Below are 13,824 nucleotides of genomic sequence, written 5' to 3' on the forward strand. Positions count from 1 at the left end.
CCTGACCCAATAGTTGAACTCACATCTCTTGCATTGCAGGTGGATTCTTTACCACTGAGCCACCAGGGAAGCCCTGTGTGTAGCTCTAGGCAATAGATATATAGATTTGTGTAACTACCTCTACAATCAGAAAACTTTCATCAACCCAAAGGAACAAAAGAACTCTCTTATGTTACCGCTTTATTTTTTAACTCCCCTATCCCTTAGTCCCTGGTCCCCTTACAACTACTAATCTGTTCTCCATCTCTCTGGTTTGGACTTTTACAGAATGTTATATAAAACACTGATGTATGAATGGAACATGTGTTCCATTATATGGAATCACACAGTGGGAACCTCTGAGGCTGACTCTTTTTCACTAAGCATAACATCAACAAGAATCGTGAACCAGCAGATTTTTAAAAGCCAATACTTACTATTGAATCCAAGAGAATATTTTCTGGTTTCAAGTCTCTATCAAATTAAAAGGAAAGAAAAGCAAAACTCAATTTGAACTGAAACAAAATAATAAAAAGACATTTCAGAAGTGCAATTTAAAAAGTTTACCTGTACACTATTTTGATGGAGTGCAAGTAACCCAATGCACTGGCAATCTCAGCAGCATAAAACCGAGCTCTGTGTTCAGGAAAGGACCGCTCTCTTTGTAAGTGAAAAAACAGCTATAAAATTGAAGTAAAAAATGAATACTAAGATAATTCACACATAAAGTGAGACAAATATACTCTGTAAATATAAAAACAGGATTTATTTTCGTTACTTTGAACATGAGATAAAAAAGCACCAAAGTACAGAATTTTGACACTCCCTTGCCTTTGTCCCCCATCCGCCCAGCAATCATTCTCTCTTCAACCATAACTCTTTCCCTGCTCTTGCTAACTTACTCATCTATTTACCACTCAATTCTCAAGTGTGGCAGTATCCCCACCACACCAGGCAACCCCTCTAGAAAAGATTATTAATGAAGACCAATGATCTTGATTTTTCCATGTTAATTATCTTAACTTGATCTTTTTGGACTATTATTTGAATTAAACCAAATACTATTCAGAAATTGGTAACTAGTGGCTGGCAGACCAAACGGAACCCACAGATATAATTTGTTTGAACCAAATACTATTTTCAGAAAAATCTAAAATAACTGGTAACATTTAAAAACTGGGAACATTTTTTGGGTAAAAATTCATAGTTTTACTTCGGGCAGGGGGCGAAAGGAAATGGGGGGTGCGGGTCTCTGAACCATTAAGCCTAAATTCAGCGTGGTAGCAACTGGCTGAAGCTCAGTGGCAGAGGGATTCTCCAGTTGTCTTTTTTTACTTTTTGGCTGTGCTGGGTCTTCACTGTGGTACACACAGGCTTCTCTTGTTGTGGCACATGGGCTTAGCTGCCCCACAGCATGTGGGATCTTAGTTCCCTGACAAGGGATTGAATCTGTGTCCCCCGTTAGAAGGCAGACTCTTAACCACTGGATCACCAGGGATGTCCCTTCAGTTCATTTCTTACAACCTACCCTCTAGTCATCAGGTTACCTGCCTAAGCTAAATTTGCCCTAGGTTCTTACTCTAAATCTTTAGGTTCTAAAACAATGATCTCTCTCATTGGGCTTTCTTCTACCTTGGAGAGTTACTGCTCCTTACTACCCCCAATGATTCAAGGATTGATAAGGTGTCTGTCCTCAGTTTCTCTACTATTATTCTTTCTCTGGATACCTTCCCAGCCGACTCAGTCCAATGACTTTAACCAGCAGCTCTATGTGGATGTCTTTCACACGGACTAACCCATATGACTTAATCAAGTTATTAGCTTCTCCGTACCTCACCAAGTTCCTTTGTCTTATACAACACAATTGTTGTGAGGATAAAACAATATGTATAAAGAGTCATAAGAATGCTCAATACAAGTTAGCTATTACTGGAATTACTATCTTACCAGCAGCATTTCTCAAAAATATATTTCAATATCCCTCTGACTCAGAGTTTTGGGGAATATTATTATTAGATTTGGTTCAAACAAACAAAAGGTGACTGTGTGATTTAAAAAGTTTTAAAAAAATAAATCCTGGCTGTCTTTAAGGCATTAATTTCTCAAAGTCTCAAATATGCTGAAATGTACTGTAAACCACCAAGAGGTTATAACATGAAACGTTTTCCAAACTAGCTTCACCACAGAACCCTTTATTACAGGATCATCTCATCTGATTTTGCACATTTTGGAAAATGACAGACTAACGTTTATATGCAACTGCTGAAACCTTAATTATCAAAAATTACAAATCAACTTTCATTCCAATGTTTCAATATATGTTCTTGCTACATAGTTCAGTGACAAAACTATCAGAGAAGTCTGTAGCTTCATAACAAGGTTCCCACCTGCACCATAACCTGCTTAGGAAAAGAACTTTATGTCTCACTTCTCCACATCCTGCACTGTGCTGATTAGCCAGCATCTTATATATTATTGCTACTCAACAAATAGCTGTCTATTCTGGGCTTTGCTTCCAAAACTGGTAAGAAAAACTCTAACTCAATTCTATTTTTTTTCCCTAAACATCATCAATACTGAAACACTAATTACTCACCTCTCCTCCATTAACAAAATCCAGAACAAAATAAAGCTTTTCAGTTGTTTGGAAAGAATAATGTAATCCAACCAAAAACGGATGTTTCACATTTTTCAAGAGCACATTTCGTTCAGCCATAATGTGTTTTTGCTGTTTAAAAAAAAAAAAGGTAAAAAAAATCAACTTGCATTATACACCAGAAAACAATTCTGTTAACTGAGAAGATGGATATAGGAAAAACAAAGCTATTTTATTTTACCTCTTTTCTATTGAGAACTATCTTTTTCTGTAACACTTTGACAGCATAAAATTTTCCATCCAGTTTCCGTTTTGCAAGAAGAACCTGTTATATTTAAAGATTGTGCTGTTAGAAATATCAATGTTTTGACAGAGACAATTCACTTATCACTAAGTCAATATTTTATAAAAATAAAGTCCACAACAGACCTAGATAATGTAATGTTTTTATTTTGAAAGCTGAAAATCCCTAATTTGTTTCTACAACTCCACTTTTCCTTAGATATTTTACTAAAACCATAGAAATGTAGATGATTTAAAGAGCCAGGCATCGTTTGTCACTTAACATGCAAATGGTTAAGGTTTTTACTAAGTTTAAGTATCAAAATCTATACTGCTTGAGAAATGTGTGTGTTTGTGTGTGTGTGTATGCTAGCCCTGAGTCCCAAGGTGTCTTTGGAAAACACTGAGGCTATAAATTTCATGGCTACATTAAAAAAAAAGAGAGAGAAGAAAATGGTTTCTCAGTGATCAAAATGCATTTTCATTTTAACATTTGGGTTTCTCTTATAGGTTTCAAATTTAGAAGCACTCAGAGAAACAAACACCGTATGTAGCTGAGATTCTATAATGGGCTGCAGTGCACACAGACATCATGGATGTGAAGAAACTTAGAAGATCTTGCCCCAGAAAAAAGGCAGACATACTCCAAAGTTTTAGAAATAAATTTTAAGGGATTCAAGACACCCTACAAGTTGGGTAACTATCAGCTGATCCATTTCAAAACGTCTTGAGATGATCTGCCACTGGTGACAATGCTGGGCCTTACTTTTCAGTATATCTGTGGTCTTCCTCGCTTATATCTGTAATCAGTCTGGTCTTGAGAAAAACACCAAACTCCAACAACAGACAGATGTCTTACAATACACTTAACCAGTGCTTCTCAAAACCATCAAGGCCCTCAAACACAAGAAAAGTCCTAAGGAGACATGATAACTTAATGTCCTGGATGGGACAAAAAAACAGGACACTGGGTAAAAACTAAGGAAATCTGAATAAATGATGGGCTTGAGTCCATAATTATGGATCAATATTGGTCCATTGCTTGGAACAAATGTACCATACTGATGTAAAATGTTACTAAATAGAGCAAACTGGTGGTTTGGAAATTCTCTGAACTTTCTTTTTTAAAAAATTTTAAAAATATTTATTTTATTTGACTGTGCTGGGTCTTTCTCATGGCATGTAGGATTTTTAGTTCCAGCATATGGGATCTAGTTTCCTGATCAAGAATCAAAACCAGGCCCCATGCATTAGGAGCTTGGAGTCTTAGGTACTCAACCATCAGAGAAGTCCCCCTGAATTTTCTCTCTACTCAGTTTTTTTTTTTTGGTAAATCTAAAATGGTTCTGAAAAATAAAGTCTATTGATTAAGATGTTTCTTACTCATAAAAACAAAGTCAAGAATACCTTCAGGGTATACATTTCCTCAGTTCAACTGCTGGCATCTCTCTCATTTCTCAGGCTTTTGCTCTCTACAATACTTGACTCCATTGAATGTTCCTTCTTTCTTACATTGTTTTTTCTTTTCTTGACAGCTCCCACTCACCTGACCTTCCCTTCTCTACTCTGATTGGTTCATCTTCAAGTTTGTTCTGAGAAAGTAATTCAAAGAATGTGGCAACTAAGGAAGTACCTTGATGGCAGGCATTTTTTTCAGCAGATTAGTAGATGTGGAGAATAGACAGTTAAGAAACAGATGGGCAAATGGAAAGTGGAACCAAGACCACCATTTGCAGAAAAGCTTAGAATATGAGATTCCCATTATTTATTTTAGTTTGTCATACATATTTTTCTATTTTTCACCTTCATTGTGAATCTACATTTCTGCTTGCTTTTTTTTCTTTTGTGTACTCTGCTTTTGTTTTATTGTACTTTGCTGGTGTCTAAGCATTTTGCTAAATTTAAAGCTTTTATTAAACATAATATGCATGTAGAAAAACTCACAAACATTACAGCTCAATAAATTATTACAAAACGGACACACTGTGTAATCACTTTCAGGTCAAAAAACCCAAACACTGTGAGCAGCCTGAGGCCTCCCATTTGCCCTATGCCAGAAATGATTCATCCTTTCTTCCTCAAAGATGACTACTATTTTCACTTGCAGTAAAACAGGTGAGTTTTGTCTATGAATTTTATATATTGGAATCACATAGATAATGTTATGCCTGCCTGACTTCTTTCACTCTATATAACATGTTCACATTGTGATATGTATTGGATTGGCCAAGAAGTGCATTCGGGTTTTTCCATACAATACTACAGGAAACCCAAATGAACTTTTTGGCCAAACCAATAGCACTGCTTTCATATTTCATTACTGTGCAGAGTACTGCATTCCATAGACATACCACAATTTATCCACTCTTTCAGTGACATTTAGATGATGAACAATGAAGCTTATGAATATTCTGGGACACGCCTTTCCTAGTGAGTATGTGCAACATTACTGGTGGCTACACAGCTTAGAGGAGAACCAGTGTGTCACAGGTAATGCGTATATTCAGCTTCCAGGTTTAACACCAGTTCTCACCGCATAAAAAATGAAACACAAAGGAATACACTCAATTAAAGATACATAAAAATCAAATACATAATGCCACAAAACACTACCAACAAAAGCTTAAGATGAATTAAATTAACAAAGGGATATGCCATGATCATGGACTGGAAGACTCAATACTGGTAAGATGACAATTCTTTCCAAATTGATCTACAGATTCAAAGCAATTGATCAAAATCCAAAAGAATCTTGGGGAACTTAACATGCTAATTCTAAAACCTAAGACTGATACACAAAGGGCTAAGAAGAGTCTCTTGAAGAGGAGCAAGGTGAGATGTTCTGTTGAATATCAACCTTCATTTTTAAGACAATGTGGTACTGGTCCAAGGATAGACAAATCAGTTAATGAAACAAAATATAAAATCTAGAAACAAGTATAAAACAAAATCTAGAAACAGATCCAACACATATATGGACACTGGATACATGATGGAGGTTACCCTGCAGAGTGGGAGGGAAAGAAAAATCTTTTCAATGAACTGTGTAGGACCAGCTGACATTCATGAAGAAAAAAGTGAAGTGTGACCCTATGCCTCACATTATATACACTAGATAGATCTATTTGACTCTAGGTCCAAACGTGAGCTTTCTGAAAGATAATGCTCTCTGTCTTTAACAGTAGACTATCTCTAACGTTCCAACAGACTGTGAGCATTTTGACAGCAAGATGCACTTCTACTTTTCTATAGCTTATTTTAGCACAATGCCCAGCGTGTAGCAGGTGGCAAACATATATTTGCTGAATTAATGAACACACACGGGTTTAATTTTATGGTCACAGTTTCTGGTCTCTAGGGAACTCAGAAAACAAACCAGATCTAGATACTGGAAGCTATGAATATAGTACACTATAATTAAACACATACATATTTATTTTTACTACAGATTGAAGTATAATGCAAAAAAGGAACTTAAATACATTTGATGATTCTGACAACTTCCATCTATGATGCTTCTGGCTTTAGGGATTCTTCTTGCTGTGGCACACTGTCAACTTTCGTGATTCACTCAATATTCACTGCACGAAGAGGGACAGGGGTCTCAAACTTCCCTTTCCTTCTCCAACTGCTGTTAACACAGCTGCTCACTGATGTCTTTATGGCCTCAACTTAAATAATACCTCTTCAAAGAAGTCATCCTTAGGGACTTCCCTGGTGGCCCAATGGTTAAGAATCCACCTTCCAATGCAGAGGATGCGGGTTCAATCCCCAGTTTGGGGAACTAAGATCCCACGTGCCGTGGAGCAACTAAGCCCATGCCTGCAACTAAAGAAGCCCCCATGTGTCAGTGTAGCCAAAATATGTATGTGTGTGTATATATATGCATAAAGCTATCCTTGACTAACTCACCTAAGTAGGGGCTTCCCCCCGACTGCCTACTCTCCTGTCTCTTCACTCTAATCTTCATCCCCTGTACAGCTCCATTACTACATGTAATTATTTACTTGACCGCATATTTTTAATTGACTATTTCCCTCAATAGGATGTAGGCATCACAAAGGTACAAAGTATGTCATTTTTGTTCAACACTATCTAACACGGAGCAGAACAGTGCTTAGCACCGAGGTGCTCAACAAAATACTCATCGAACAAATAAATTTTAGGTTAGAATCTGAGTAGATGCCTTGTATCTTGAATTATTCTGTCAGTTCTTTGAAGGTAGAGAAAGCATCTTAATTCTATATCCTGCATACCAAAAATCGCCATGGTATCCCATATATAAATCATGCATTCCCCTATAAACTGGTACAGCCACTATGGAGATCAGTATGGAAACTGCTTAAAAACTGAAAATAGAGCTACCATATAACCCAGAAATCCCATTCCTGAGCATATATCCCAAAGAAAACTAGAATTCAAGAGAATGCATGCACCTAATGTTCATTACAACCCTATCTGCAATAGCCAGGACACAGGAGCAAATTAAATGTCCATCCCATTGATGGAGGAATGAATAAAGAAGATGTGGTACAAATACACAATGAAATAATACTTAGCCATAAAAAAGAATGGAATAATCCCATTTGCAGCAACATGGAGAGACCTAGAGATTGTTATACTGAGTGAAGTAAGTCAAAGAGAGAAAAACAAATATTGTATGGTATCACTTTTATGTGGAATCTAAAAAACTGGTACAAATGAACTTATCTACAAAAGAGAAACAGTCACAGATACAGAAAACAAATTTATGGTTATCAGTGTGGAAAGGGCGGGAGAAGATAAATTGGGAGATTGTGATTGACATAAATACACTACTGTATAAAAAATAGATAGTAAGAACCTACTGTATAGCACAGGGAACTCTATTCAGTATTCTGTAATGACCTATATGGAAACAGAATCTCCATCTATCTAGATTCACTTTGCTGTACAGCAGAAACTAATACAACATTGTAAATCACTGTGTGTGTGTGTGCTTAGTCACATCTGACTCTGTGTGATCCCATGGACGACAGCCCAGCAGGCTACTCTGTCCATGGAATTTTCCAGGCAAGGGTACTGGAGTGGGTTGTGGGTTGTCATTTCCTACTCCAGAGGATCTTCCTGACCCATAGATTGAACCTGTGTCTTCTGCATTGGCAGGGGGACTCTACAATTAATTTTTAAAAAGCATGCATTTTTAAAGTATTAATTTACTGAAGAAAAAATAAAAAGACTCTTACCTTGCCAAAGCTGCCTTTTCCAATAACTTTTAAGAAATCAAAGTCTGTTGGTTTAGCACTGAAATAAATGAAAAATGACAAGAATTAGTCTCCAAGAAAACTGATAGGATGTTAACTTTTCAATAGTTTTTAATACTTCACTCCTTAATAAGTAAATCTGGGTACACTTCAGCATGAGAACTCCAGCCTTTACACTGGTAGGATCTCATTTTTACTATAAAAAAGGTAATGAGTGAATGAGTGATAGTCACTCAGGCATGTCCGTCTCTTTGTGACCCCATGGAGTGTAGCCTTCCAGGCTCCTCTGTCCATGGAACTTTCCAGGCAAGAATACTGGAGTGGGTAATAATGAATAGTAATAATACCTACTTTCTGGTTAGATAAGAGATTTTGTCATTTTCTTTAAGCTTTGTTAAGTTTGGCTTAAGAAGGGCTTCAGTAATAGACTTTTTGGGAGAAAAAGGTCTGTCTATACAAGATCTGTCATTTTGAACTCAATGTAGCAAATCACTTTTATTAACCATAAACCTCACAATATTGTTAATAAGGAAACTGAATGACTAGATAAATCAGTGATATATTTCAAGGACTAAGTAGTCTGGAAATTATTATGAAAACAAAGTTACTAGTAGGAATACCTGGTGAAGTCCCTAAGAAAATTTTCTGATGGAGGAAAACTCACCAGTGTTCTGCATACACACTACCTGCATGTTAAAAATAAAAGGACGCTCTACTTATTCTAATAGATGGTAATGCAGAAAAGCCAGGAATCGAGAAGGCAGGAAGAATACTATGACAGCCTTTTGATTTTTATCTTAACCTCAGGTTAAAAGCAGCATTGGCTGTATGTAGGCAAAAACAGATGGCTGCACAAAGTTGAACTTAAGTAGCCAGAAGAGCTGTTTTCTTTAACGGAGGATGAATTCCTAAATTGGACTAGGGAGAGTGAAATGACTCCATTCACATTTTAAATGTCCTTCAATTAATTACCAAAACAAAGTCAATACAAACATGACAGTAATACCAGGTCTGGGTTAAATAATAACCGGTCAGGATTATGGAGATAAATACTTAACTAAGCTTAGGTGTTTTTCTTCTTCTAGAACTTGCTCTTTGAACTATTTTGTTCTCTAATGATATGCTGAAATACTGAAATAATTTTTTGAACAAATGTAATAGTGAAAAAACATGCAAATCCTTCAAACACAGTAAACACACCGAGGCCACAGCCAAAGTCCTATTGTTAATTGTTGGTGACAAACCCTAACTGGAAGCATATTTCCATTTTGTGCTGCCTGACAAACTCTCTTGTATCCACCATACGACTGAAACTGCTCATAGAAGTCACCCGTGACATTAAATTCAACGATCCATTCTCAATCGTCATCTAACCCACCCTATCAGCAACGTCAACAGTTATTTATTCCCTGTCTTCATCTGCTTTTATAATACCACATTGCTGGTTTCCTACCTTACTAATTATTCTTTCTTTAGTCTCCTTTATCATTTCTTCTGTCTATACTCACTGGGCTTCCGTGGTGGCTCAGCTGGTAAAGAATCCACCTGCATGCAGAAGACCTGGGTTCGATCCCTGGGTTGGAAAGATCCCCTGGAGGAGGGAACGGCTACTCCAGTATCCTGGCCTGAAGAATTCCATGGACTGTACAGTCTGTGGGGTCACAGAGTCGGATACGACTGAGCGACTTTCACTTCACTTCATACTCATTCTCTAAGTGAACCAAAAGGGTGAGAGAAGCAGTACAGTATGCTGGCCTAAGACAGTATTCTTTAGAATTAATCTGGTAAGCCTGGAAGGATAATTATGAGGAGAGCCACACTACACTCTTCTTGTAACCCACAGCAGTCATCACTCATCTGTCAGGGCCCTCCTCCTCAGAGCCAGAAGTGGCCTTGGACTCCTCCATATCCCAATGAACTGTTGGAGTGGAACCTTAAAGTGAAGCCTACATTTGCCACTCCTGGTGTTCTCCAAAATGTTTCCCCTGGGTTCAAATAAATATGGGACTATGGGAGAAATTGGAAAAAAAAAAAAAGTTTAATAGCTTTTCATATGCTGATTTCCATCAAGTCTCCTCTGGACCAAGCTGGCTAACAACCAGGGCTGTACTGATGACATTGGGTAGCAGGAGAATATCAATTAGGCCTGCACAGATGTTTTTGCCAGAGTACTTCCCAAGTGCCTCCCAGGACTTCTGTTCCTCGGGGAAATATGGTCTACTCATCTTACACACACACATACACACCCACACACCAGGAAAGTGACGATGGCAAAACAGCAGAACCCAATCAACAATCTGTGGATTAAAAACTCCTCAGAGCTCTACTATAACAAAGAGAAGCTAGAGCAGTGAATCAGAAAAGTGTATGACAGTACAACAGTCACTGTAACCACAGTTCTGTTTCACAGGCTTCCAGTTAAACTGGTATAATTATGTACATCTGCACATTTACAAAAAAGGATCTTCCTCAAATCCATTTAGACTGTTGAAACAAATTAAACCTACTGAGGATTTCCAGATGGTCCCAGGTTGATGTTCTGTGAGGTAGAGAGTAGCTGTTGGGACGGAAAAAAAAAAAAAAAAGAAGAATTTAACATTCTTACTAAAGTTTCAAAGGTTATCAGTCAATGGATATTTCTGAAGTAAAATACACATAACTATATCACAGATATTTGCCATGTTAAACCTAAAGCTTTAATTCTCCATAAATGCATACAGTCTTGGAAAGATACACAATCAACATAAACAATCATTTTAATGATAAATTTCAAGAGAAGTTGTAAGGGAAAAGGTAAGGCAGAAATCAAGCTCAAAGATGGCAAATGAATGAAGTAAACTGCAGAAAGCTCCTTAGAAGAGGCGGGCACTGAAATAACAATTTAAGAGGTATTTTTTTTTTACATTAAAAGACTGGTTAAAATAGCTTTTGTTTTTAAATTTTCATATATTTTAATAAGCTATTATTAAAGATAAGAAATGATAATGTGATGATTATAACTGCAAATGCTGGATTAAAGTTTTAATTTGGGAGGAGGTAAATTTACTTCTAAAGCAAGCACATAAAACCAAGAATGCTTTTCTCCCTAATTTCAGTATTATGATAGTACCTAATTTTTAGATAGGCTTCTCTTATTATAACAGTAGCAAAGTACATTTAATCTCTCCTATTAACTTAGAAGCAAATCTTTACTCACCTATTAATATAGCATACCATAAAGCAATTTAACTAATAAAATTCTAGCTCACTAATAATTAGCTAGAAATTTAACTCAAAATCCCAAAAGATTAAACTAGTGATCCTTTTACAGTGAGCACTTTTCACAAAAGCCAAATGGAAGTGAATTCTGCTTCAAAAAACTATGAAATTCTTAATATATTCAAAGAATTAAATCAGAGATGTCTCAAATATGCACATTTACCAGAGCCTTGTACAATTATACATCATATAAGATTATATAAAATAAGTTTTTAAAAACATTCTCTTTAATCAGAATCAACAATTTTAAGCAAATTTCTTATTAGAGACATATGTCATATATATTCCCACTTAAATTCATTTGCAACTTACAATTTCTAGAAAACAAGTTATTTTTTTAAATTAAGGGCAAAGGGTCTAAAGTATATGCTTCTTATAAAGTAACAATGTTGGCACCAAACTGATACATTTCCTATGAATTTTAATTAAAAAATAAAAAATAAATATTTACAAGTAGAAGATGAAGCAAGGATTTTTTTTTTTTTTTTTGGAGAGGTTCTTTCTATTGGTATTTTAAAACAGCAAAAGATCCTAGTCCAAGTTCCAGATTTTATGGATGAAACAAGAAACAAAATCTGGATCTAAAGTCAACAGAGCCAGAACAGGAGCCAGAACCCAGCAATTTCTCTTAGTCTGGTTCCTTCTTCAAAAAGCATTTTCCTACAGCAGTGCAAGATATTCTTCACATGACCTACACCTACACACGCTCAACATGATTAACAAAAAAAATCATGGTTACATAAATTTCACTCCTTAAAATATTTTTTGAATAGTAGTAAACTATTAAAAATCTTTAAAAATCCATACTAACAAGTAATTTGATTACAAATACTTCTAGCACCTCCATATAGTTTTTGCATTAACTTCTAAAAACTGACCGTGCTCACACTGTGTAAATTTGCATGAGAAGTTTTATACCTGATTTCATTTAATGGTATGTCAAAATAATATCATCCTTAGAAATATTTTTTAAATGTACAATATATAGGGACAATCACTATTTGATGAATGTTCAAACTGATTCTAACTTTTCATTATAAATCATACTAAAGTGAACATCTTTGCTTTTTTCTGTGAGAAGGGTTGTTTCATTTACATCAACTCCTAAGTGACATGAATTATTTTCATGTTTGATACACTTTGCCAAATTGCTTTCCAACAGCTGCATAAAATGATAACGCCAGTAAGGCCCAAGGATGCCCATCTTACCTTACCCTTATTAGTCCTGGTGCATTTCAGTTTCTTGACATTTTTGTTAATTTGGTAGAGGAAAAAAACCTGTCATTTAAAACTTTTATTTGCTACTGGCATCAAGGTTGAACATTTTCCCATATATTTGTTTACCAAGAGTTATTTCTTCATGGTCCTGTTCCTTTAATCTACTACAGTCTTAAATATCATTCTTTTCGAAAATTCATTTGTATGAGCTTTTTTTTAACACAGATATTTTTCCTTCTTATGTTTATTTACTATGTTTTCCCAGCTGGTTATTTCTCTTTTGACCAACTGCGCATATATGAAATTAAAATATCCTTTTACATTGTCCTAGGAGCAACCCTGTCACAAATGGAAAGAGTTAAACCTTTTCTCTTAACTGAGGGCCCTCTTAGAGAATCAGAACTACTTTCTAGTAGTCATGTCTATTTTTCAAATGAAGATTTTATCTGTGGGTAATGACATTACCTTTTAAATTAGAAAAACAGCACCATGACAAAATTAAAATATTATAAAGACAAAACTGTACATCTCTCATTTTCATGTATGTATTTCCCAATAGTATGAATCAATTATAAAGGTATTATCATATTTATAAACACTTGCAATTATACTTTTTTAATAATGTACTTTTAACTGCTACATAATAATCCTGAGTTAAATTATGGTAATTTACCTTTCTAATATAACCTTTTAAAGTATATGTTGAAAATGTCTTCCTAAGAAAGCACAAACTTACTATATCACAATTCATTAAAAAAATAAGAATATCTATTCTTTATTCAGAATACATATTAATTATGTGCATATACCTACAGCAATAAAACTTAGTCAATGCCAACCAGCACATGTATAATTGACTGCTCTACGTATCAAAACCTGACAAAGCAGAGAAAGAGGTATGTAGTGTTCTGGTTGAAAAGCCCTCTTCTGCTGGTCAAAATTCACCATTTCAAGTTACAATGATCTTGATGAAGATACATGATGATCAAAAAGTATGATGTAAAGTTAACAGAGCAGAACACAAAACTGTATATGTTGTACAATTAAAATCAGGTAATTAAAAAATTCATATATTAAGAAATCTTTCATATATTAGAAAGAAAATCACTGAAATAATAAAAATAGGTTGGGTTGTTGATAATAGGGATATTTCTAACTTACTATTTTCAAATCTTTAATTTACATTACTTTTTGTTATAAAAAGTACTCATTTTATCAATTTTACAAGAAATAGTGATCAGTTAGAAG

General features: G+C 35.4%; 1 protein-coding gene across 6 annotated transcripts in view; it reads right to left on the reverse strand.

Annotated features, from left to right (window-relative positions):
- Window positions 1–13,824, reverse strand: part of SGK3 (serum/glucocorticoid regulated kinase family member 3) — a 112,350-nt gene that overhangs the window by 13,434 nt on the left and 85,092 nt on the right. For all 6 annotated transcript variants that reach the window (XM_070382313.1, XM_070382315.1, XM_070382311.1 and 3 more), the window contains 6 exons: window positions 10,608–10,657; window positions 8,083–8,140; window positions 2,817–2,900; window positions 2,576–2,707; window positions 547–659; window positions 417–453 (listed from right to left, as the gene is read on the reverse strand). In XM_070382313.1, the coding sequence (XP_070238414.1) occupies window positions 417–453; window positions 547–659; window positions 2,576–2,707; window positions 2,817–2,900; window positions 8,083–8,140; window positions 10,608–10,657 (474 nt within the window). The remainder of the gene's footprint in view (window positions 1–416; window positions 454–546; window positions 660–2,575; window positions 2,708–2,816; window positions 2,901–8,082; window positions 8,141–10,607; window positions 10,658–13,824) is intronic.

This window comes from Bos mutus, chromosome 14 (assembly GCF_027580195.1).
Source record: "Bos mutus isolate GX-2022 chromosome 14, NWIPB_WYAK_1.1, whole genome shotgun sequence".
Lineage (NCBI taxonomy): Eukaryota > Metazoa > Chordata > Mammalia > Artiodactyla > Bovidae > Bos > Bos mutus.